Genomic DNA, 25,878 nt, shown 5'->3' on the forward strand with positions numbered 1-25,878 from the left:
ACATGTGGCACGGTTAAAATGTCAAGATTTCTGATAAAAACATTTATTTCATGTAAGGTAAATGTTTACATACTACATACGTCAGCACATGGATGCAGTGGATCAAACTTGTTTCCGGTCATTTAGTGAACAATGTAATAGTAGCAAAAAAATGGGATAGCTGGCCTTGATATTGATCCCTGGCGAACAGGCCACCAGTTGGACTGGTTGGAGTCTTAAACCAGCGTGATGTCGTGAGCGAGGTCCTTCCACTCGGCGAAAGAAAGAAAGGCCTCGGATCAAACAGCTCTACTGAAAGAGTTCGTGGTGGTGGAAGATGTATTTGCTGGCGCTGGGCCGAGCTATTGAGCTGCATTGGAGGGGACTTTTTTGAGGCTGAAGTTGGACCAATTCACTGCTACCTTCTGGCGGGTTTGTTTTGCAGAATCGAGGCAGAACCTAGAGAGCACAATCACGGTGGCAAGGGTAGAAGAGGCATTGGGAAACAACATGACATTGTTGGTTAATTTGAGATACAGGACAGAGCTTGTGTACAGTGCAACCTCTAAAGTTTAATGCTTCTTAAATGATATAGCATATCACACGTTTCAGAACAAACATGTCACAAAAATTGTACAAAAACATAAATTTGAAATGGCTCGCAAAAATTGGTGCTTCTAGACATTATGTCAACAAAAACGATAAAGTAGGAGTTTTTGAACTTACAGAATCTAAAACAAAAAAATTAAACATTCATGTTTCCTGGGCTCCATGGACATGTGCGCAACATTTAAAGATAATGTTCATGTCATTGTACATTTAATACAGGATTGTTTTGTAATTGTAAGACGAGGGCTCTCAAAAAATATCTCTTTCTCAGCTGTGCTCCGTAAGGGCCGCACCAGTACTCAATTATAATATAATTTTCCACCACTTATGGCAGTAATGACAATCTCAAACAAACAGAAGAAGTCTGGAGCTAAAGTCATTGAAGTTTTAAAAGTGCAAAAATTATGACTAAAGTGGTGAAGCTGTAGTTAATTTGCACTTAAATTTGATTGGCAGATTACTTAAGTAACATATAAATTATTATTTTCATTTACTATTAATTCCGTTGGAATTTATTTGTTTTAGCACTACAGGATTGTATGTACAGTTGTGATCAAAATTATTCAACCCCCACACAATTTTGGTGTTTTAGCAAGTTGGACATTTATTCCTTATTTTGTTTATAGTCATATCAAATAAAAATGCATTAAATAGACAAATGCAACTGGAATTACAACATTATATTTTGTAACATACCAAACTGTCATTTCTCTTAATATCTCATTGACAAAATTATTCAACTCCTTGAAGATCATAACTCTTAAGAACAGAATTTGAATAAGGTCTTTTCAATAAGGTGTTGAAAACACCTGTAGATGTGAATAGAACCATAACGAGCAACAATTAAACTGATTGAAAAAGACTGTGACGCTCAGCTTCTTGTAGATGGTCAATGGTGTGTTTGCAACATGGTGAAGTCCAGGGAGTGGTCAAAGAAGTCAAGAGAGGAGGTAATTTCTCTTCATAAGAAAGGATATGGATATAAGAAAATAGCAAAGACATTACACGTTCCAAGAGACACAGTTGGGAGCATAATTCGCAAGTTTAAAGCTAAAGGCACAGTGGAAAAACTACCTGGGGGTGGTAGAAAGAGGATGCTGTTTGCGTACAGTGGTGAAAAACTCCCGGGTAACAGCTGAGGAACTACAACAGGACATTGCAGAGGGGGGAACGCAGGTTTCATTCCAGACAATAAGGCGCGCATTACAAGATGAAGGCCTCCATGCCAGAACTCCCCGGCGCACCCCACTTCTGACTACCAGGCACAAGCAAAATAGACTCCATTATGCCAAAAAACATCTGGACAAACCCTAAAGGTTTGGGGAAACTGTTCTATGGAGTGATGAGACAAAACTGGAACTCTTTGGGCCTATGAATCAACGTTATGTCTGGAGGAGAAAAAATGAAGCTTACAAAAAGAAGAACACCTTTCCTACTGTTAAGCATGGTGGGGGGGTCAATCATGCTCTGGGGCTGTTTATCTGCCTCAGGTACCGGGAATCTCCAGCGCGTTCAAGGCATTATGAATTATATTTCTTACCAGGATATATTAGCTGCAAATGTCATAAAGTCAGTGACGAAGCTGAGGCTTGGGATACGTTGGACCTTCCAACAGGACAACAATCCCAAGCATACCTCCAAATTAACATCAGAGTGGTTGCAGAAGAAGGGCTGGAAGACTCGCCAGACCTAAATCCTATAAAAAACCTGTGGTGGGACTTGAAGAAGGCAGTTGCAGCACGCAAGCCCAAGAATATGAATGAACTGGAGGCCTTTGCCCAAGAGGAATGGGCTAAAATACCTGTAGATGGTTGCAAGAAGCTTGTGTCCGGTTATGTATCACGTTTGAAGGATGTAATTACTGCCACAGGGTGTTCTACTAAGTACTAAAGATGCATGTAACTAGGGGGTTGAATAATTTTGTAAATGATATATTAAGAAAAAAGTCATTTTTTGGTATTTTGTAAAATACACTGTTACAATTTAAGTTGCATTTGTCTATTTGACACATCTTTATTTGATGTGACTATAAACAAAATACAGAATAAATGTCCAACTTGCTAAAACACCAAAATTGTGTGGGGGTTGAATACTTTTGATCACAACTGCATGTATGTAAATGTATCAGTTTTAATGAGTCCCTTCTTTTGCAGAGTATTTGATTAAATTTATTTTGTATTTAGCCTGACCCAAGCCTTGATAATAACCTTTGTGATTCGCACACGGTTATAATATCATTTGACATGGTTTATCCTGTTAAAAGATAAGCAGGTTAGATAGAAGTATTCAATAAGAATAAAATCAAGAGTAAGATTAGTAATTCAGTCTTAATATTTGAGTGGGCATTGGGCCCATCCCACGCGACCCCAAAAGGGACAAGCTATAGAAAATGGATGGATGGAGAATGCTAAATTGTTACCTAAATCCGGTAGCAAACTGACATCCTGGGATGAGTTGAGTTGATTACAATTTACTCAATAAACATAAATGAGAAATTAGAACAAATCTGAGCAGCGTTAACATTATGGTCCACTTTGAAAGTTCCACTGTATTCTGACATATGATTTGTTTTTGTTTACCTTTTGAAGTATTCCACTTCCCGATCAATTTCATCCATTTCTTTTGGATCCACATCTTTTGGCAGAAATACATCATCTGCAGAAAAAGTTACAAATACAGAAAGAAATAAGAATTTGCAATCATGCACACAGTAACATAAAGGTATGTAAATCAAGAATCTCGCACCGATAGCAGTGGATTTTTCCCCCTTGTTCTTGTTCTTCTTACTTTTCGCCTTGGATTGCGCCTGCTGCTGCACATTTGCCGCAATGCTGGGATGAGCTTTGCTCTCGGGATCCGGCTCACATCTGCTTGAACGTATCTCAGGGTCACTTTTAACTTTGTGCACATTTGGGGGGCCCCCGTTTGCAGCAGTGGCTGCATTTCTGGATGGTCTGCTCTCCTCAGTTTTCTTCAAGCCGTTCCTCTGGCTGTCAGGCGACTGCTGGAGCTGCTTGAGTGCTGCTTTTGAGGCATTCCGAATGATTTCGGACACCCTTGACTCGCTGACTTTTGGATTGTGCTCCGAAACAGATTGCTCCTGTTTTGGCTGTTGCTGCTTTTTACTCTTCTTTGACTTTGTACCAGCATTTCCGACGCTGCTGGTTTTAGGATCGGCAATGTCCTCCTTTGTTGTAACTGTTCCTTGGTTGGATACCTGTAACAAACTGTCAAATCCAGAAGAAGTGCATTTTTCCGGGGAGCGCACCCGAATGAGCTTGGAGAGACTTGGCGTAGTGTTCAAGCGCTGGATGTCCTTAGATCCGCCTGTGACCCCTCCAGATGGGACGGTGGTGGTATCTGGGGATGTGTTGGTGTCCTCCCATCCATTGACCAGGTCCAGATGGTTCCTAAAGGTTCCCAGCGAAAGAGGGGCTAAGTCAAGGTCTATCTGCTGCAAATCGGAGGACCCGTTGAGATGAGACAGTAAATGGTTGCCTTCCAGCGTAGCTGCCTTTTTAGGGAAATCATTGACATCTAGATTGAGGTCGTACATGCTAAATGAGGCCCGAATCGAGTCTTTGATGGTGTTTTTAATCTCTTCCAGTCGACTGGTGAGGAAACTGTTGACTCGCTCAAGTTCCAGCTGTGGCCAGTCCAGTAACCGTGAAGCCTCTGAAGTGTCAGACATGGGCTCGTCCGTGGACTCTGATGGATTGGAGAGGGGATCACTGCCTGCAGCACCCATGTTGCCCTGTAGAGCTTTTTCCTGCAAAATAATATGCATGAGGTTGATCACTAATCCAATGAGCGTTAGAGTAAAACCTACACGATTATCTTCCACTGACAGCACTGCATGTAGTGCGCTACTGTATACAGTCGTGGTCAAAAGTTGTAAAGAACAACGTCATGGCTGTATTGAGTTTCCAAAAATTTCTACAACTCTTATTTTTTTGTGATAGAGTGATCGGAGCACATATTTGTTGGTCACAAAAAACATTCATGAAGTTTGGTTCAATGAAATGGGACAATGAAAAAGGAGGATTACCTCTAAATTCGTCTGGACAACCTAAAATTACCAGCCCGGAGGTTGGGTCTTGGGCACAGTTGGGTGTTCCAACAGGACAATGACCCCAAACACACGTCAAAAGTGGTAAAGGAATGGCTAAATCCGGCTAGAATTAAGGTTTTAGAATGCCCTTCCCAAATTCCTGACTTAAACGTGTGGACAATGCTGAAGAAACAAGTCCATGTCAATAAACCAACAAATGTATCGGAACTGCACCAATTTTGTCAAAAGGGTTGGTCAAAAATTCAACCAAAAGCTTGCGGAGGGCTGCCAAAGGCGCCTTATTGCAGTGAAACTTGCCAGGGGACATGTAACCAAATATTAACATTGCTGTATGTATATTTTTAACCCAGCAAATTTGGTCACATTTTCAGTAGACCCATAATGCATTCATAAAAGAACCAAACTTCATAATTGTTTTTTGTGACCAACAAGTATGTGCGCCAATCACTCTATCACAAAAAAATAAGAGTTGCAGAAATGATTGGAAACTCAAGACAGCCATGACATTATGTTCTTTCATCATCATCATCATCAATATCATTTATTTGTATTCCTTTCATGAAAATGCATATTTACAAGCCACGTACAATTGACACTTTCATTGTTTTTTTTTTGTTTTTTTCTTATACATTTCCATGATCAGAAAGGAGAAGATGGAAGAATTATATTTTTATATTTATCTGCCCCTTTTTTAACACAAATGACATTATTTTAAATGACTTTATAACTGTTCCCTCCACCAACACCCAAACTCCAACATACTTTTCCATTTTCCTTTAAGCATTTTCACAATGACACGTCCAATCTAAATCAAAACTCAGTTTGATATAATTTCAGTTTTTTCTTTTTATAACTCTTTTTAAATACAAAGATATTCTTACAGCTTTTTAAGTCTTTGTTTTACATCCCATCCATCCATCCATCCATTTTGTACCGCTCATTCCCTTTCGGGGTCGCGGGGGGCGCTGGCGCCTATCTCAGCTACAATCGGGCGGAAGGCGGGGTACACCCTGGATAAGTCGCCACCTCATCGCAGGGCCAACACAGATAGACAGACAACATTCACACTCACATTCACACACTAGGGCCAATTTAGTGTTGCCAATCAACCTATCCCCAGGTGCATGTCTTTGGAAGTGGGAGGAAGCCGGAGTACCCGGAGGGAACCCACGCATTCACGGGGAGAACATGCAAACTCCACACAGAAAGATCCCGAGCCTGGGATTGAACCCAGGACTGCAGGACCTTCGTATGGTGAGGCAGACGCACTAACCTCTCTCCCACCGTGAAGCCCGATTCATATTTTGTTAAAGTATTGTTTTACAAGTGTATGAAAACTTTTGACCACGACTGTATATATATCAGTCTTGAACTTAATCCAAAGTAGTCAAACTCATTATTGTGCTTACTTTGTGTTCAAATAAATTAACCAACTCTAATCACAATGAAGTGTACGATTCGATACTTCATTTGAAACATTGGCTTTGGTTGTTAAAGAAAGTCATAGTATGTAACTTTTTTTTTTTTTTTTTACAAATATTTATTTTAAATAGAATCGGAATAACAAATACTTTATTAATCCCCGAGGAGAAATTCAGAGCATTTTCAGAGCATTTTCCTCAATTTCAACAGCCAATCATATTGAGTAACAGTTACGTTACAGACTGACCACAGATGTAACGATAAATGATATTAATGATTACCCGATGATAAAACTCCCAACGGTCAGTATGACCGATTTAAATTAAAATTATCGAAAAAAATCATGATTGATAATGAAGTGAAGTGAAGTGAATTATATTTATATAGCGCTTTTCTCTAGTGACTCAAAGCGCTTTACATAGTGAAACCCAATATCTAAGTTACATTTAAACCAGTGTGGGTGGCACTGGGAGCAGGTGGGTAAAGTGTCTTGCCCAAGGACACGACGGCAGTGACTAGGATGGCAGAAGCGGGAATCGAACCTGCAACCCTCAAGTTGCTGGCAAGGCCGCTCTACCAACCGAGCTATAATCACACTTATAAAAACACATTGTCCAAGCAACAAAGCTAATCATTTGTGCGAACTGAACCTACATGCTGTGCTCTCTTACACCAGAATGATTGAGCTATACTCAAAAGAATACGACCCCAATTTGCGTCTATCATTGAAAAATCACTCTTAAACCTTTACAAATTAAGACAAAGGAAGATCAAAATTTAGAAACACTCCAAAAAAAAAAAAAAAAAACATGGCTCTTAGGAAGCCAGAACAGTATTGTAAGTTTTTTCTGACAAGAAAGTATATTTTGTATGACAATATTTTATAATTAAAACTTCCATCGTGTTTAACAACTTTTTGAGGACGTTCAATAATTTTGCTTACAAAAACTGTGAAATGTTCCTATCATTACATCTCTAATACTGACTGAGCAACCGCAAAGGTCAATGTACGTTTATTCTGCCTGCTGACAAGACAGAAGTGGCCAATTCTAGAAATATTTAAAAAACATCACAGGTGGCAATATCATCATTGACTTCTTAGTTATTGTGCTTTTTTTTATCCTTCATTTATTGCAAAACTGAAGTGTAGCACAGCTGGAAAGAAACAAAATAACATGTAACATTTTACAGTTGCCATACCTTCTTTTTTTGTTTGTGCCGAGCCCTTTTAGCTGCTTTAGCGCTGTTAACAGGTTTGGGCTCTGAACTGTTGATGAAGTCCAACAACTCGTCCACATCCCGGTTGTCAATAGCACCAGCCACTGTCAGCTCAGAGTCCTGACGCTGAGGCAGCTCCTCCTTACGTCGGGTCAGTCGCGACCGGAGCTTCTCCCGGATCTCGGCATAGTTTCGACTAGTTGGAGCAGCTGGAGGCTATGACCAAATCAATGTTTTTCAATGATAAAAGTGTCTTTACTTTGACTTCACATCACATTTAAAACGAGGGTGACAAAATAAAAAAAAAGGTTTTACCGCATTGTGTCCGAAGAACTCGCAGTAACAGCAGTCGCAGTACTTTCCGTCCTTCTGGTTGGTGGAAGAGGAGGCGCAGGAGCTCCTCTCAGAGCTGCTGTCTTCATCCTCCACCTCCTCCAGCTCTGGTGACGGGTGACACAGCGTCCCGTTTGTCATTTTGTGCCCCTTACAAGCCTGGTCCCTGCATTTAAAACAAATATACATTTTCTCATTCGACAATCATAGTTAATAATCCTTATGAGTACTGACCTGCAGGCCCCAGTCGACAAACTGCCTACATTGGTCGAGGCCGCTGTTCCCGTACTGTGTCCATTACACGGGTGGTTACAGCCTGCCACCGGTGGGCCCGATTTGCCTTGTTGAGTGTTCACAGCAGGAATGTGGGAGTTTTTGCACGGAGTGGGCTTGTGAACTGATGTTGGGCTGTCTGAATTGGAAGAAGCCATTTTAGCTGTTGACCCATGGAGGTTTGGTACCAGAGGAGAGAAAGGGCTATGAGCTGTGACACCGGAGGGGGATGAAGAGGTTACGTGGTTGTGTTGTCCCGAGCTCGATTTTGGGGGCAGGAGGGAGGAATGTTGGGAAGACAAGCCCGTGGGACTGTTGGGGGGTACCGACAAGTCTGTGTGCTGATGATGGTCGCTGGCGTGGAAGGCTTCACCTGGAATATCACACGTGTCAAAACACATGACGTTATTTTATCTACATTTAAACCTAGTGTATGTCATTGGCTGATAATCTTATTCTAACCAAAAAATATGAAAACAACATTTTATTATAAGAACAGATTAAAATATAAATGCCTGTATTTGTCACAAATAGAATAAACATTTTTGAATAAGATGGCTGGGGCTCATAGTTGTCTCGTAAGGATCGTGTTGCCAACTATTTTGTGTCTTGAAGACTCTGAGCAGTTACTTTCCTAAGCAGGCAGTGACGGGTGCTGTCGGTCAGCTGGTGCTGCCGCAGCGCGAGCAGAGTGGGGACCCTCTCAGGGGGTGGGTGTTGCAACAGTTCGCGCATGCACACGTCTTTCGCCGTCTGGACTTTTATTGTGCGTTTGATCTGTACCGGGTAGATCAACATTTCCAGGTTTGTGGCCGGAAGTTTCGACTGTAATTTTAAATGTAATTGTTTCATTAGTGTCCCACTTAAATAAATCACTGAATTCGATTTGCCCACTGTACACAGCCTAAGTCACTTACTTGCCTTATCTGTGTGTGTGTGTCTTCCCGTTACAAAAGTAGAACATCTATCGAGCTAGCTCATTATGTCAGAGAGGAGACCCCCACGCCTCCAGACTGCAAATGAAAAGCGCATGAGCAAAACTTTTTCCATCTGGGTTTTGCAGAGCGAGATATAAATGTAAATATTTATTTACCGTCTTGTCCAGCTAATACAAATAACAACAACATCCAAATTCCATTGTTTATGGTAATTAGCCATTCATTAGATTTGGTTCATTAGTTAATTTTATTGTTTTGATCAAATTTATACTCTAAAAAACAATGTAGAACACAATTGATTAAAAAAAAAAAACAACAACTCAGAATCAACACAAGAAAGTTAATTTGCAGTTCTAATCATACTTATCATTTTTACTAATCACTTTTGTGTTTTTCCTAAAGCATCCATTGCAATAAATTATGCAAATGAGGCGATGACATCATCTAGCGCAGGGGCGCTCACACTTTTTTCTGCAGGCGAGCTACTTTTCAATTGACCATGTCGAGGAGATCTACCTCATTCCTATTTATAATTTATTTTTATTTATTTATGAAAGAGACATTTTTGTTAAGTTAATGGTGTTTAATGATAATACAAGCATTTTTAACACACATAGATTCCTTTCTTTCATGAAGACAAGAATATAAGTTGGTGTATTTGATTCTCATGACTTGCATTGATTGGAATTAGACAGTGGTGCTGATAAGGTCCGCATTTTCAAATGGAGGAAAAAAAAAGTCCTCCTTTCTGTCCAATACCACATGAAAGTGGTTGGATTTGGCATCTCATTTGTCCAACTTGCATACTCGTTTTTAAACACTTTGTTATGAGAGTAGCATATGTGTGCGGCCCTTTAATGTCTGGCAGCAGGTGAGTGACGTCAGTGACTGTGCGGGTGGGCAAGCAAGTGAGAAAGCGGTCGCTGAGGGCGGGGGAGAAATACATTGGCATCAAACTCCGTAGCTTGCTAGCTTGTGCACGCTAGCTTTCTGAGACTCTTATTTTGTTAGCACAGGCAGGATGAAACAGGTCTTTTATGGTGAAGACAGGAACTGTGCAGTCGGTCTTTAGAGTTTTGACAGTAGGTACGGAGTCTCTAGATATAAAATGTGTTTCTCTGCGTCTGCCCTGTTAGTGATTTTTTTTTTAAATATGAGCTCGCAGCAGCCAGCGTCATCTCACAAGATCCTCGGGTGCCGAGAATGTCAAACAACTGACGAAAGTGAAGTCTTGGTATGATTGATGATTGCTCATTTTTATGTCTATTTTTTAATGCCTGGCTTGAGATCGACTGACACACCCTCCGAGATCGACCAGTCGATCGCGATCGACGTAATGCCCACCCCTGATCTAGCGCCTTTCTTTGCTGAGGGGTTGGTGCTTTTGTAAAGTAACGTTGTATTGTTACTGATCTTCTAAGTGAGTGTGTGTGTGTGTGTGTGTGTGTGTGTGTGTGTGTGTGTGTGTGTGTGTGTGTGTGTGTGTGTTACATGGGGCGTAACTCACATGCTCGAGGCATGAAGTGGGTGGGATATAATGTTTGCAGCATGTTTACAAATTAGAGCAATCTGGACCGCCGTGTAACTGTGGCAAAACGTTTAAGGACATATGAATTAGTATAACTTACAAAATGAATAAACTGGCTATTAACTGATATTATAACTTTGAAAGTAAAAATTAAGCATTCAGCAAAACTTCTAAGGTCAAACACAATCTATTCAACCTCCGATTTGTTCTGATGTTGAAACATCATTTTCCGTAAGAAATAATACAAAATAATCCATTGCAGATTCAATCCTAAAATAGCCGTCTACTGTAGATATGCACCAAAATTACAATTCTTGGCCACAATCTAAAATAATGTAACCGAAGCCGAAAATTGTAAAACAAAACCACAGAAATATAGAATGCAATTATTGTATGTATTGTACAAGCCAAATACAGAGTGGCACATCCGACGTTTTGGCACACATTCCTTTTCAGTGCGGTGTTGATAAAATAATGAAAATGGCAATCGTAATGTTTTGATTTCAGGTGGAGGACATCTTTGCAGAAGATTCCCCTGTTGATATTTTCACATATTGTAGATCGCTGTATGAGGATCTTTCTCGGATTTACCAAAGTGCATTCACACCGCAGTCATTTTGCCTCCACTTCAGACAAGAGCATGCTTCTGCTTACGTCATCACAACATCCTATTTTGGCGCCGTTTCGGTGATAAAAGTATTTTGCTGAAAATTTGGTGCATCACTAATCTACAGGCAATGTTTTAGGTATTATCTAATATTTTCAATTTTCATACAAATGAAAAAAGCAAACAATGAAGCAATTCATCTTCAGATACTTGCTAAACAAATGCACATTTTACCTGAAAACTTTTGTTGAAATCCGAATTGAGAACTTTGATAATACGTTTCTTTATATGTAATAATTCTTTAGAGTCCAATTCATATCCAACCAGGAGATTCTCTGAAACCCAAAAAGTCCTACACACCTGGTGGCGTTGGTCGACGGCACATCGTCTTGAAATGCTTGGGAGTGGTCTTGCACAGGTCCGCTGAGGTAGAGATGGGGTTGCCAGCAGAGGAGCCGCTGGAATTCTGGGTTGACGGATGACTGTAGGGACACACTTTGGCTACCGACGTTTTAGCAGACTTTCCGGGTGCTTCGTGGAGTCCTCTTTTCTCGTGGCAGACTGCTCCCGTTAATAAACCTGCAAAAAGAAAGTAAAACTCAGTCAAAAATATCATTGTTTTTAATTCCAGTGAATGATGATTACTCATCATCTAAAAATACAACCCAGAGAGATGCATCTGATAGTGAGTACAACAATGTGACCTGATGACAATTGAGAAGAGAGTAGAAGGGAGCAGTTTGAAATGCCAAAAGATAAAAAACGTGTCACACTTCCTTCGATTATAAAAGCATTAGAACTTGGACAAAACAGACAATAATGTAAGTAACTTATTTTACTAATGCTTTCCCAAGCTACGAACATTGTGACTAATCTTTAGATTTTTCTTTACCAACGGCTAAATTAGTTTAGTTTATTATTTCTTCGATCAGTGGTCAACAAAATAAACAAAATGTTTTACATAAACAAACAATTGTACATTCATAAATTGAAAATGTTGCAGACTGAAAGGGTTTAGGCTGAAGTTGAACACTTATTGCACCTAACCCTATAAACAATGTCAAATACAAGATGAGCTTCCAAAAAAATATAACATTTCCTTTGCACAACATTATAAATACACCTTGTACAAAACATAAACACTGTTCAATTATATACACAGTAAAGAAATGTGAAATATCCTTGTACACGTGTTAGTTAAACCTTTGTACCAATCATTATTTATATCCCACATTTAGTTTGTAATTAACAATAACCATAGTATAAAATACTGTGTTGATTCAAGAGTGATATATTTTTCCAAGACATTGGTCTTAAAGTGTTTTTTAAATGTGTGAACGGAACTGGAAAATTTTAAAGAATCATCCAAACTGTTCTACAGATGAAGCCCCTTGACAAAAAAACATCTACCTTTTAAGCTTGTTCTTTATGAGCTTTATATGTCACAAAAGCAGTGTTGAATTAGAGAACGGATTAAGCAAAGAAATCAAAGAATGTACTAAACTGATCCACTTTAAGAAACAGTTGAAGCTCACAGTTCTTAAAAAGTACAAGGAAGAAGAATCGTGACAAACATCTTACCTTATCGCCTAATTAAAAAGGGAGAAAATCCTATTCCTTTCGTAAAGGATGAATAAAAACGTCAATGACTTTTTTGTTTTGTTTGATCAGCCGTTTTACTGCCCTGTTACAGGCACTGTTTGGAAACAAGATATGTGAATAAAAATTTAAAAAAATCTTTCTATGCAAATATCTCATTTCACGGTGTACCGTGTATATCTGCAGCATACGGTCTGGTCCGGCTTATGGCCCGGAAAGAACGGCAATTATTAACCAAATTCAACCATACAGGTGCTGTTCATATTATTAGAATATCATGAAAAAGTTGATTTCAGTAATTATATTCAGAACGTGAAACTTACATATTATATCAATTCACTACACACAGTGATATATTTGGAATGTTTATTTTTTTTAATTTTGATGATTAGTAGTGAAAATTACTGAAAATCCCAAATTCAGTATCTCAGAAAATTAGAATATTAGTTACGACTAGTACCAAAAAATATTTTTTAGAAATGTGGGCCAACTGAAAAGTATGAACATGGAAAGTTCCAGCATGTACGGCAATCAATACTTAGTTTCAGCTCCTTTTGCCTGAATTGCTGCAGCAAAACGGCGTGGCATGGAGTCCACCAGTCTGTTGCATTCCTCAGGTCTTATGAGAGCCCAGGTTGCTTTAATAGTGGCCTTCAGCTCTTCAGCATTGTTGGGTCTGGCATCTTGCATCTTCCGCTTCACAATACCCCATAGGTTTTCTATAGGGTTAAGGTCAGGTGAGTTTGCAGGCCAATCAAGAACAGGGATACCATGGTCCTTAAACTGTGTGCAGGTGCCAAGTCATGTTGGAAAATGAAATCTTCACCTCCATAAAATTGTTCCGCGGCAGGCAGCATAAAGTGTTCTAAAACTTCCTGGTAGACTGCTGCATTGACTGTAGACCTCAAGAAACACAGTGGACCAACACCAGCAGATGACATGGCACCCCAGACCATTACCGATTGTGGAAATTTGACACTGGACTTCAGGCAATGTGGATTCTGTGCCTCTCCTGTCTTCCTCCAGACTCTGGGACCTTGATTTCCAAAGGAGATACAAAATTTACTTTCATCTGAAAACATAACTTTGGACCACTCAGCAGCAGTCCAGTCCTTTTTGTCTTGAGCCCAGGCGAGACGCTTTTGACGTTGTATCTTATTCAAGAGTGGCTTTACACAAGGAATGCGACAGCTGAAGCCCATATCTTGCATACGTCGGTGCGTGGTGGTTCTTGAAGCACTGACTCCAGCTGCAGTCCACTCTTTGTGGATCTCCCCCACATTTTTGAATCGGTTTTGTTTGACAATCCTCTCCAGGGCGCGGTTATCCCTCTTGCTTGTACACTTTTTTCTACCACATCTTTGTCTTCCCTTTGCCTCTATATTAATGTGCTTGGACACAGAGCTCTGGGAACATCCAACCTCTTTGGCAATGACCTTTTGTGTCTTGTCTTTAAAGTATCAATGGTCATCTTTTGGACAGTTGTCAAGTCAGCAGTCTTCCCCATGATTGTGTGTCATACAGAATCAAAACGAGAGACCATTTAAAGGCTTTTCCAGGTGTTTTGAGTTAGTTAGCTAATTAGAGTGTGGCACCAGGTGTCTTCAATATCTGACCTTTTCACCATATTCTAATTTTCAGAGATGTTGAATTTAGGGTTTTCATTGTTTGTCAGCTATAATCATCTCCTTTTTGGCAATAAACACTTGAAATGTATCAGTCTGTTTGGAATTAATGTATACATTCTACAAGTTTGACTTTCTAAATGGAATTAATGAAATAAATCAACTTTTTCATGATATTCTAATAATATGACCAGCACCTGTATATCAACTCATCTTTCACAACCCAAATAAAGCCCTGTATTTCAAATTTGAAAATGCATGAAAAGGTCATGAAGTCAACAATCAGTTAGTTACTAAACCTCACATGCATGAGGCCTGAAATCTGATATTCATAGTTGTTAAAGGCAATGCAGTGATGACAGACCTTGTTGTGAGTGTAAAGAGGCGCCGTGGTTGCAGTGTTCCCCCCCATGAGCGGAGTTCCACAGCCCTGACAGTTTGTGGGCTGACAGGAACGAACTTGGGTCCCAATCCACAGTACTTTGCTCTGGGTAACCATTCCCACAGCTCTGGGACTTACAAGAGGAAGAGTGTGACAATGGTACCTGCAATAAGAAAACACACACAACAATTAATCAAGGGCCTTGCATTTCATCCTCAGTAACAACAACCAAATAAGATGTTAGAGACACAATATATGAGGATCAGGGAGAAGGCCAAAAAACGAATACTGTTAAATCACTTCAGGAGACTGCAGCAATGCTCTCAATTATGCTTACTATTTTTGGCATTGGCAACAATGAAGCCAAACGCGACCAAAATAAATTCACTTCAAAAGCTGATTCAGTATTTATTTTAAATGGCATACAGTCGTCTTTTGCCACATTTCGCTTCAAACGGTGCTGCTTTACTCTGTCCTGTTTTTATTTTTTTTTCTTATATTACCAGTGGAGTCTTATTAATATAAAGTAGTTTGATTTTTCATTATTATGTTGTGATCACAACAGAAATATTCGCCATGGGGGACTTCTGTGTTCATGTCAATAGAGCCATTGTTCACATTTACTGATTTTCATCTTTGACTCCTGCCTAATCAAGAACACAATGGTGATTCCTGCCGTGAGCGATGTAGAACGACAACAGCGGTAACGGCTTGTGCCATTCAATGCTAACAACGCGGCTAAAATTCATGCTATATTTGCGGCGACAATCAAGTCAACCAAGTTTTCAACACAGTTTCAACATGTCAAAGCCAAACAACTTAGCGGAATTAGGATGTGACCAAGATTTTTTTGGGGTTGTGACAGTTTTGTAGATACCGCGGTATTGTGATTTCAAAGTCTTCACAATACTACCGTGACACAAAAACCTGGTGTGTAGTTTTTTTTCAGCTCTTCGGCATGGGCCAGGTCTGAAAATATGGAAAAATTTAAAATGGAACGCTTAAAGAGGAAGTGAAGGGTGTGTTCGTAGTAGATGAGCGGAATTGTTGTTTTAGGACATTTATTTTAAATCTGTCCAGAACTTTTTGAGTTATGCTGCTAACAAACACAAAAACAAACCCTGGCGAAAAGATACCCTCTTTGAAGAAGGTAATTAGGTCTGCTGCGCTAGGGCGGAAGGCAGGGTACACTCTGGACAAGTCGCTGTCACCCAGAAAATATATTTGAAGCCAATGAAGCCAAACATCAGTAGGTGAGGTATTTACATTATTACATTATTGTTAGGTAACTTTTCAGGGAAACAGAAAATTCCAAACTGATAAAATCAATGTCCACTGCTGAGGACAATGTTTTTTAGGAAGAAAAAGTTGAAGGACACTAAAGTCAACATTGTTGTTTTATACTTGATGTTAACAGTGTCACTTTAAAGACACTCAACGGTAAAAAAAAAAAACACGTTAGATTTTTTATGGATTGAACTTTCACAGTATCATGTTAGACCCGCTCGACATCCATTGCTTTCCTCCTCTCCAAGGTTCTCATAGTCATCATTGTCACCGACGTCCCACTGGGTCATTATTGTCACCGATGTCCCACTGGGTTTGAGTTTTCCTTGCCCTTATGTGGGCCTACCGAGGATGTCGTAGTGGTTTGTGCAGCCCTTTGAGACACTAGTGATTTAGGGCTATATAAGTAAACATTGATTGATTGATTGATTGATTTATATCGCGCTTTTCTAGACACTCAAAGCGCTCACAGAGAATTATTTTGAAATATTTGCTTGAAAAAGGGGATATTCCTGCACAAGTATGTGGACTAAAAATACATAATAAAAATGATTACAACAATTTAGCATTATGCTTGTATTTAATTACAGTATATGTATTTATCCTAAACATTCTTGCCAATTTATTTTACACACTATGACATTTTTTTTTCCACGACATCTCTCACAATAATATTGTACAGTCGCCTTAATACCGTGTTAATATCGCACAGTGAGATTTTGATATATCCCTCGTATTGTCATAGTGGCCGTGTTGAGGGCATAGGAGAGGGTTCACGTTGAAATGCTCAAGCTGTAATCAGACAACAGTTTTGCAAAGGAAATTCTAAAGTATTGAATTTGAATGAAATATTAATCTGTTTCTTATCCATCTATGTTAAATGTATCTAAATTGTCTGTCTTCTTTCTAGAGGATTAACTTAGATATCTTTGGCTTCCCTGTTTTTTTTTTTTTTTTAAACCTACCCAGAAATGTACCAGCAGGGATGGAACGAAAATAAAACATCCGTGATTGATGACTGCACTTTAAATAACGCACATGCGCTAGCTTAAATTTTAACATAAAACAAGAATTAATGTCTTTCTCCATTAACAAATGACATTCCCAAATAAAATGAGTCAAAAAAATAATAATCAGGTGCGCTCTATAGCCAGGAAATTAATGTACATATTTAGATAACAGTAAATGCCTACATTCATTTTTGTTTTTGTTTTGTGCTAAATGTATACAGAGATTTTCAATTATACATTTTATATTTTCATTCAAAGTTATAAGAAGGGTTCATTACATGCTATACTACTTTACAATATAACAACCTAAAAACACCCCTACTCTGTATTTAGGTTTTTGGATGATTTCAGGACTAATGTTATAATAAACAATGTCAGAAAAAAATAAAATAAAACCTGTAGTCACACATGTGTACTGCACACAAAACAAACCGACCGAAGCGAGAAAAACAGTTTCTAAGGTGAGCTAATGAGATAAACACGCAAGTACAAAAAAACGCAAAAAGACTACTTTGGACTGTAAAAGTTTTTGGGGTGTTTACTGGGGATATAACAATGTCAAAATCTCACGGTACGATATTATCACAGTATAAAGGCCACGTTAATATATTATTGCATTAATGTAAAAAAAAAATGCCATCGTGTGGAAAATTAAGTGCTACTTATGTAAGAATAAACAAACACAAACATAATGCTCAAATGTTGTAATCTTATTTATTACTACCAAGAAGTATTTTCAAAGTGCAAAGAACCGTGAAGGAACAGCGTTTCAAGTAACAAGCTAACGTAAAAATTGTTCAGTTTTAGTGTGTTTCAACTGACAGTGTAAACATGCTGTGATGAGGAAAACTTGATTGAAAGGCCTCACAAATTGATGTTTGGCCTGGCTTGCATTTTGGCTTTTTGTCAAAATTATCTTTTCGGGTGATGATTAATCAGGCGACTTTTCATGTTGTTTGTATTTCCGGATTTGCATACGTTGGCGGTCTGGCAATATCTGCAAACTGTATTTTGCATGTTTGTTACGTTTTCCGTCTTCATTTTTTCTTTACTGCGAAGCCAAAACGCGTCCAAATGTCCAATTTTCACTTTGCGGGTGGATCCATGAGCTTGAGCTTTTTGCTCTGCTCCTCTGTGTGTCCTGCCATCTTTGACTGAACTACGCTTCACGAAGGATTATGGGAAATGCTGTTTGGTGTGCCACAAAAAACTGCACTGGCTGTTGTGATCGTACTTCGCATTTAATTAAGCATTGTGAGAATTTTGAAACTGCATTACCGCGGTACTGACAACAGAGTCACCATCCATGCAGAAACAGTAATCCTCCCTTTTAAGCCGTTGAGTCTTATGTTATGCATTTGCATCTACAAAAATGACTTACAAACTTGTGTATGGAATTTTAAGAATTGTAAATTGCACAACTAATTAAGTTGACTGGCTTTTTTTAGCCATCTCCTCTTCTTGCTTTTGTATTTGGTTTACTTATGTCATGCATCATTAACAGGTGAGAAATGTTATTTTAGCCTAATTTCGTTCGAAAGAGCAGCCAGTTACCCTGTTTTTACCCTTATATGACAGTAAAGGGTGTTTAAAATGTTACCTGAACCATTACCTGTGTAGTTAAAAATGATTTGATCCTGGTAACAGTTTGACCCTGGAACAGACTTGCTCATCTACATCATTTGGTAAGAGGTCGAGCAGCACCACGGAATAGACCTCGGTCAACTAAAGAGGTTCCAGTGTATTTAGTGAGTAAGTAAATATCAGCAAGATCATTGCTGACTACATAACCTCAACCTACAGACAATAGGGCTTAACTAAAAAAATAAAGGATCCATACATATGAGCCAGTTGCATTTACCGGTGTTGGCTGCTCCTGGGTGCTCCGTCTCTCTTCCTCCTCCACACTCTTGCAGCAGCTCTGACAGATCCACAGAGGCACTTCACCCAGCAGGGACTGGGACAGGGAGGGCACCGAGTCGGCCAGCTTACGCCCTGGCGCCTCCCGCAATAAAGCCTGGGAGAGAGCGGGCACGGCGTCGGCCAGCTTGGTGCCGTGGCCACCAGGGAGTCCGTTGACAGAGTTTGCCCCCCAGTCCTTAAATTCGCGGTGGCACAGGAGGCAGCAGGTATGCAATGGCTACATAAGGACATACAAAAAGAGACTGAATTTAATTCAACAGCATGTATAATAATAGCATTCACACAATTACCTGTCAAAGACATCATCTTGTTTGTTAATTACCACAACAGTGACAGGGGTTTGGTGCCTCTTTAAATACCTTCCGATATATGTGATGATGTCAACAAATGAGAGTTCAAACTCAACAACAACAACCAGAGGTTAAAGTGGTCATTTCTTATTAAAGTGGTCATTTTCTTTTTTTACTGAACGGGCCTTCAGCTAAATAGTACAAATGATGAAAAGGGGAGGTCTTAAAATGGAACCTTAAGGAACACTGATAGTACAAAAAACGACTACTGACTGGATACGAGGTAGACAAGCACAGCAATATCTTAGTTACATGCAGTGGGGCAAAAAAGTATTTAGTCAGCCACCGATTGTGCAAGTTCTCCCACTTAAAATGATGACAGAGGTCTGTAATTTTCATCATAGGTACACTTCAACTGTGAGAGACAGAATGTGAAAAAAAATAATCCAGGAATTCACATTGTAGGAATTTTAAAGAATTTATTTGTAAATTAAGGTGGCAAATAAGTATTTGGTCAACCATTCAAAGCTCTCACTGGTGGAAGGAGGTTTTGGCTCAAAATCTCACGATACATGGCCCCATTCATTCTTTCCTTAACACGGATCAATCGTCCTGTCCTCTTAGCAGAAAAACAGCCCTAAAGCATGATGTTTGCACCCCCATGCTTCACAGTAGGTTTGGTGTTCTTGGGATGCAAATCAGTATTCTTGTTCCTCCAAACACGACAAGTTGAGTTTATACCAAAAAGTTCTATTTCAGTTTCATCTGACCTAAGGACATTCTCCCAATCCTCTGCTGTATCATCCATGTATTCATTTTGGTATAAACTCAACTCGTGTACATATACATACATATATATATACATACACATATATATATATATATATATGTATATATATATATATACCGTATTTCCTTGAATTGCCGGTGGGGCGCTAATTAATTTAAAACCTCTTCTCACTCCTGTGCTTACCAAAGGCATGGGGTAAAAGTAAACATGCGCTAATTATTTTAAAACCTCTTCTCACTCTGGCACTTACCAAAGGCATGCAGTAAAAATTTGAGTGTGATGTAAGCTTGGACCTTAAATCCTACTGAATAGCTCTTAATCTTCTTCCCTTTATGCGACTTCAAATTACCGGTTTTGAAATCAGCCTCCTCTATTTTGAAAATGACGACAGGGGAAGTGTCACTCGTGACGTCACGAGTTTGACCAGGCGGTAATACTAAGCATGCGCTAATTATTTTGGGAAGCGAGTTTTTTACCAGCACTAATTCAAAGCAGGCGCATACTATATGCCCTGCGGCAATTCAAGGAAATACGGTATATATAAATCCACACATATACATTTAGGGTGACCGTTTGCAATCCCCTGACGTGCAGGGAAACCTGCAAAACAGGCTGGTAGGGATGTTATAGCCTCTTTTTTTTTCTGACCTAACGTATACATACGCATATATGTGTGAATATACATATCTATACATATATACACATTTATACATATATACATACACATTTAGGGTGACAGTTTGCAATCCCCTGACGTGCAGGGAAACCTGCGAAACAGGCTTGTAGGGATGATATAGCCTCTTGTTTTTTTCTGACCTAAAGTATACATACACATATATGTGTGAATATACATATCTATACATATATACATACACATATATGTGTGAATATACATATCTATACATATATACACATTTATACATATATACATACACATTTAGGGTGACAGTTTTCAATCCCCTGACGCGCAGGGAAACCTGCGAAACAGGCTGGTAGGGATGATATAGCCTCTTGTTTCTTTCTGACCTATTGTATACATACATATATATGTGTGAATATACATATGTATACTTACATACATATATACACATTTATACATATATACATACACATTTAGGGTGACAGTTTTCAATCCCCTGACGCGCAGGGAAACCTGCAAAACAGGCTGGTAGGGATGATATAGCCTCTTGTTTCTTTCTGACCTATTGTATACATACACATATATGTGTGAATATACATATGTATACATACATACATATATACACATTTATACATATATAGATACACATTTAGGGTGACCTTTTGCAATCCCCTGACGCGCAGGGAAACCTGCAAAACAGGCTGGTAGGGATGTTATAGCCTCTTGTTTTTTTCTGACCTAACGTATACATACGCATATATGTGTGAATATACATATCTATACATACATACATATATATATACACATTTATACATACATACATACACATTTAGGGTGACAGTTTTCAATCCCCTGACGCGCAGGGAAACCTGTGAAACAGGCTGGTAGGGATGACATAGCCTCTTGTTTTTTTCTGACCTAACGTATACATACACATATGTGTGAATATACATATCTATACTTACATACATATATACACATTTATACATATTTACATACACATTTAGGGTGACAGTTTGCAATCCCCTGACTAGCAGGGAAACCTGCAAAACAGGCTGGTAGGGATGTTATAGCGTCTTGTTTTTTTCTGACTTAATGTATACATACACATATATGTGTGTATATACATATTTATACATACATACATGTATACACATTTATATATATACACATACACACATATACATTCAGGCTGACAGTTTGCAATCCCTTGACGCGCAGGGAAACCTGCAAAACAGGCTGGTAGGGATGTTATTGCCTCTTGTTTTTTTCTGACCTAACGTATACATACGCAGATATGTGTGAATATACATACATACATATATACACATTTATACATATGTACATACACATTTAGGGTGACAGTTTTCAATCCCCTGACGCGCAGGGAAACCTGCAAAACAGGCTGGTAGGGATGATATAGCCTCTTGTTTCTTTCTGACCTATTGTATACATACACATATATGTGTGAATATACATATCTATACATACATACATATATATACACATTTATACATATATACATACACATTTAGGGTGACAGTTTGCAATCCCCTGACGCGCAGGGAAACCTGTGAAACAGGCTGGTAGGGATGATATAGCCTCTTGTTTCTTTCTGACTTAATGTATACATACACATATATGTGTGAATATACATATGTATACTTACATACATATATACACATTTATACATATATACATACACATTTAGGGTGACAGTTTTCAATCCCCTGACGCGCAGGGAAACCTGCAAAACAGGCTGGTAGGGATGATATAGCCTCTTGTTTCTTTCTGACCTATTGTATACATACACATATATGTGTGAATATACATATGTATACATACATACATATATACACATTTATACATATATAGATACACATTTAGGGTGACCTTTTGCAATCCCCTGACGCGCAGGGAAACCTGCAAAACAGGCTGGTAGGGATGTTATAGCCTCTTGTTTTTTTCTGACCTAACGTATACATACGCATATATGTGTGAATATACATATCTATACGTACATACATATATATACACATTTATACATATATACATACACATTTAGGGTGAAAGTTTGCAATCCCCTGACGCGCAGGGAAACCTGTGAAACAGGCTGGTAGGGATGACATAGCCTCTTGTTTTTTTCTGACCTAACGTATACATACACATATGTGTGAATATACATATCTATACTTACATACATATATACACATTTATACATATTTACATACACATTTAGGGTGACAGTTTGCAATCCCCTGACTAGCAGGGAAACCTGCAAAACAGGCTGGTAGGGATGTTATAGCGTCTTGTTTTTTTCTGACTTAATGTATACATACACATATATGTGTGTATATACATATTTATACATACATACATGTATACACATTTATATATATACACATACACACATATACATTCAGGCTGACAGTTTGCAATCCCTTGACGCGCAGGGAAACCTGCAAAACAGGCTGGTAGGGATGTTATTGCCTCTTGTTTTTTTCTGACCTAACGTATACATACGCAGATATGTGTGAATATACATACATACATATATACACATTTATACATATGTACATACACATTTAGGGTGACAGTTTGCAATCCCCTGACGCGCAGGGAAACCTGTGAAACAGGCTGGTAGGGATGATATAGCCTCTTGTTTCTTTCTGACTTAATGTATACATACACATATATGTGTGAATATACATATGTATACTTACATACATATATACACATTTATACATATATAGATAAACATTTAGGGTGACAGTTTGCAATCCCCTGACGCGCAGGGAAACCTGTGAAATAGGCTGGCAGGGAAGTTATAGCCTCTTGTTTTTTTCTGACTTAACGTATACATACGCATATATGTGTGAATATACATATCTATACATACATACATATATACACATTTATACATATATACATACACATTTAGGGTGAAAGTTTGCAATCCCCTGACGTGCAGGGAAACCTGCGAAACAGGCTGGTAGGGATGATATAGCCTCTTGTTTCTTTCTGACCTAACGTATACATACACATATATGTGAGAATATACATATGTATACATACATACATACATATATACACATATACATTCAGGGTGACAGATGTCCAGCCTGCAGAGCGTGCAATCCCAACTTTCTGCAATTTAGATGCTAATCACCCATACTATTAGCATTCATTCTTTACATTCAAATCGCAAAGCATCATTAGCCGTCCAGCACGCCCCGAAACACATGCACGTTTGCATTCAGGTGACAAAGAATGAATTACGAAGCAACACTGAGGACGTTTTTTTTTGTTTGTTTTTTATCCGGGCAGAGCAGGGAATAGAGTGACGGCTGCTAGCTGGACGCTTTACTACGCCGTTATTTACGGGCGCTAACTGGCCGATTAGCTCGTAGCTCGTTAGCCGTTTCCTGCGGTGTGTGGACGGGAAGGTTGGTAAGCACGTTTGCAGCATGCTAGCGGAGGGGCTAGCCTCCTGGCTAACACTAGCAAGCGGCGTTGGACGTCTGTTGAACAGTCGGAGGCAAAGTCACCTGTCCGGCAGACAAGCACACCGTCCTTACAGCCACTTCAACATGGTTGACGGGCGATGACCCTCTAACGTTCCTTCTCCTGTTATTACGTCAAGGGGCACAATTGATGTATGCAGTTTGACAATATAATATGTACGATTGCAGTCGGGTGATGATGAATTAGTATCGCGGTTAAAAGCCGAACTGGCTTGCCTGGTTCGCCCTGGTGGAGGTGGCCAGCCTATCCGGTCCAGCATCCCCGCCGCCAGTCGCATCGCCGGGGGAGACAGGGTTCTTGGCTACGGTCTGCTGCCCGGGTACCAGCTCCTTCTGAGCCTTGCTTTTCTTCCTCGCCATGGCGATAAAGGGGGTCTGCGGTTACGCTTTCGGGCCAAGTTTTGCAGCAGTTTCGGGGATTTGGAGAGCAGACTTGTCGGTTATTGTCGGACCTGAAATGTTCCCTCTCTCCTCCAGTCAAGACAACAGTCAATATGGCGGAGGGCTGGCACACTCGGGAGTTCAGAGGTTACGCAGCAAGCAAGTGCTGGCGCCCTGGCTTCACTTTCACAAGGGCGACTACCATGGAAATGGACGTGGGAGTTGAAGCAAGCGCCGCCATTTTTGGTGAGGGCAAACGTCTCCTCCCAGTACTAAAAGTACGTTAAATCAAACATGGTTTCAGTATGCTTCAAAATTGTTTTGTACATTAAAAACAAATTTAAATTTAAAAAAATATTTTTTTTGAGACTGTATCATGCTATTTTTGTATATGTGTATTTATTTGTGTATTTATATATCTATGACAATAATTACAAAAAAAACCCCCCGCAACCCCAAAAGGGAATAAGCGGTAGGAAAATGGATGGATGGCATTTAAAGCAGAAAAATAGACTTTTGTCTTTTTACTTTCATTCAAATATTTTATAATTCAGGGTACGAAATATAAATAAATAACACATTCGAATGTTTTTGACAAAAACGTCTCCTCCCAGTACTAAAAGTACGTTAAATCAAACATGGTTTCAGTATGCTTCAAAATTGTTTTGTACATTAAAAACAAATTTAAATTTAAAAAAATATTTTTTTTGAGACTGTATCATGCTATTTATATATATGTGTATTTATTTGTGTATTTATTTATCTATGACAATAATTACAAAAAAAAAAACCCGCAACCCCAAAAGGGAATAAGCGGTAGGAAAATGGATGGATGGCATTTAAAGCAGAAAAATAGACTTTTGTCTTTTTACTTTCATTCAAATATTTTATAATTCAGGGTATTAAATATAAATAAATAACACATTCGAATGTTTTTGACAAAAAGGTCTCCTCCCAGTACTAAAAGTACGTTAAATCCAACAGGGTTTCAGTATGCTTCAAAATTGTTTTGTACATTAAAAACAAATTTAAATTTAAAAAAATATTTTTTTTGAGACTGTACCATGCTATTTTTTATATATGTGTATTTATTTGTGTATTTATTTATCTATGACAATAATTACAAAAAAAACCCCCCGCAACCCCAAAAGTGAATAAGCGGTAGGAAAATGGATGGATGGCATTTAAAGCAGAAAAATAGACTTTTGTCTTTTTACTTTCATTCAAATATTTTATAATTCAGGGTATGAAATATAAATAAATAACACATTCGAATGTTTTTGACAAAAACGTCTCCTCCCAGTACTAAAAGTACGTTAAATCCAACAGGGTTTCAGTATGCTTCAAATTGTTTTGTACATTAAAAACAAATTTTAATTTAAAAAAATATTTTTTGGGAGACTGTACCATGCTATTTTTTTATATATGTGTATTTATTTGTGTATTTA

General features: G+C 38.8%; 1 protein-coding gene across 1 annotated transcript; it reads right to left on the minus strand.

The window, feature by feature from the left end:
- Positions 1 to 13: 13 nt before the first annotated feature.
- fam193b (family with sequence similarity 193 member B) lies at positions 14 to 24,623 on the minus strand. The gene is made up of 10 exons (XM_061901970.1): positions 24,266 to 24,623; positions 18,744 to 19,022; positions 14,568 to 14,748; positions 11,340 to 11,558; positions 7,868 to 8,279; positions 7,616 to 7,799; positions 7,283 to 7,516; positions 3,334 to 4,357; positions 3,168 to 3,243; positions 14 to 438 (listed from the first exon to the last, which is right to left on the minus strand). Exons 1-10 carry the CDS (start codon positions 24,407 to 24,409, stop codon positions 342 to 344), a joined length of 2,850 nt encoding a protein of 949 aa, XP_061757954.1. The 5' UTR covers positions 24,410 to 24,623; the 3' UTR covers positions 14 to 341.
- Positions 24,624 to 25,878: the final 1,255 nt, after the last annotated feature.

The sequence above is a fragment of the Nerophis ophidion genome, linkage group LG05 (genome assembly GCF_033978795.1).
Source record: "Nerophis ophidion isolate RoL-2023_Sa linkage group LG05, RoL_Noph_v1.0, whole genome shotgun sequence".
Taxonomy (NCBI): Eukaryota; Metazoa; Chordata; class Actinopteri; order Syngnathiformes; family Syngnathidae; genus Nerophis; species Nerophis ophidion.

Coding starts and splice junctions, on each gene's coding strand:
- fam193b (XM_061901970.1), bottom strand. CDS start 24,409: ATGGCGAGGAAGAAAAGCAAGGCTCAGAAGGAGCTGGTACCCGGGCAG. Junction 19,023..24,265: donor CCTCCACCAGGGCGAACCAG/GCAAGCCAGTTC, acceptor GTCCTTATGTAG/CCATTGCATACCTGCTGCCT. Junction 8,280..11,339: donor CCGTCGACCAACGCCACCAG/GTGTGTAGGACT, acceptor GTGATATTCCAG/GTGAAGCCTTCCACGCCAGC.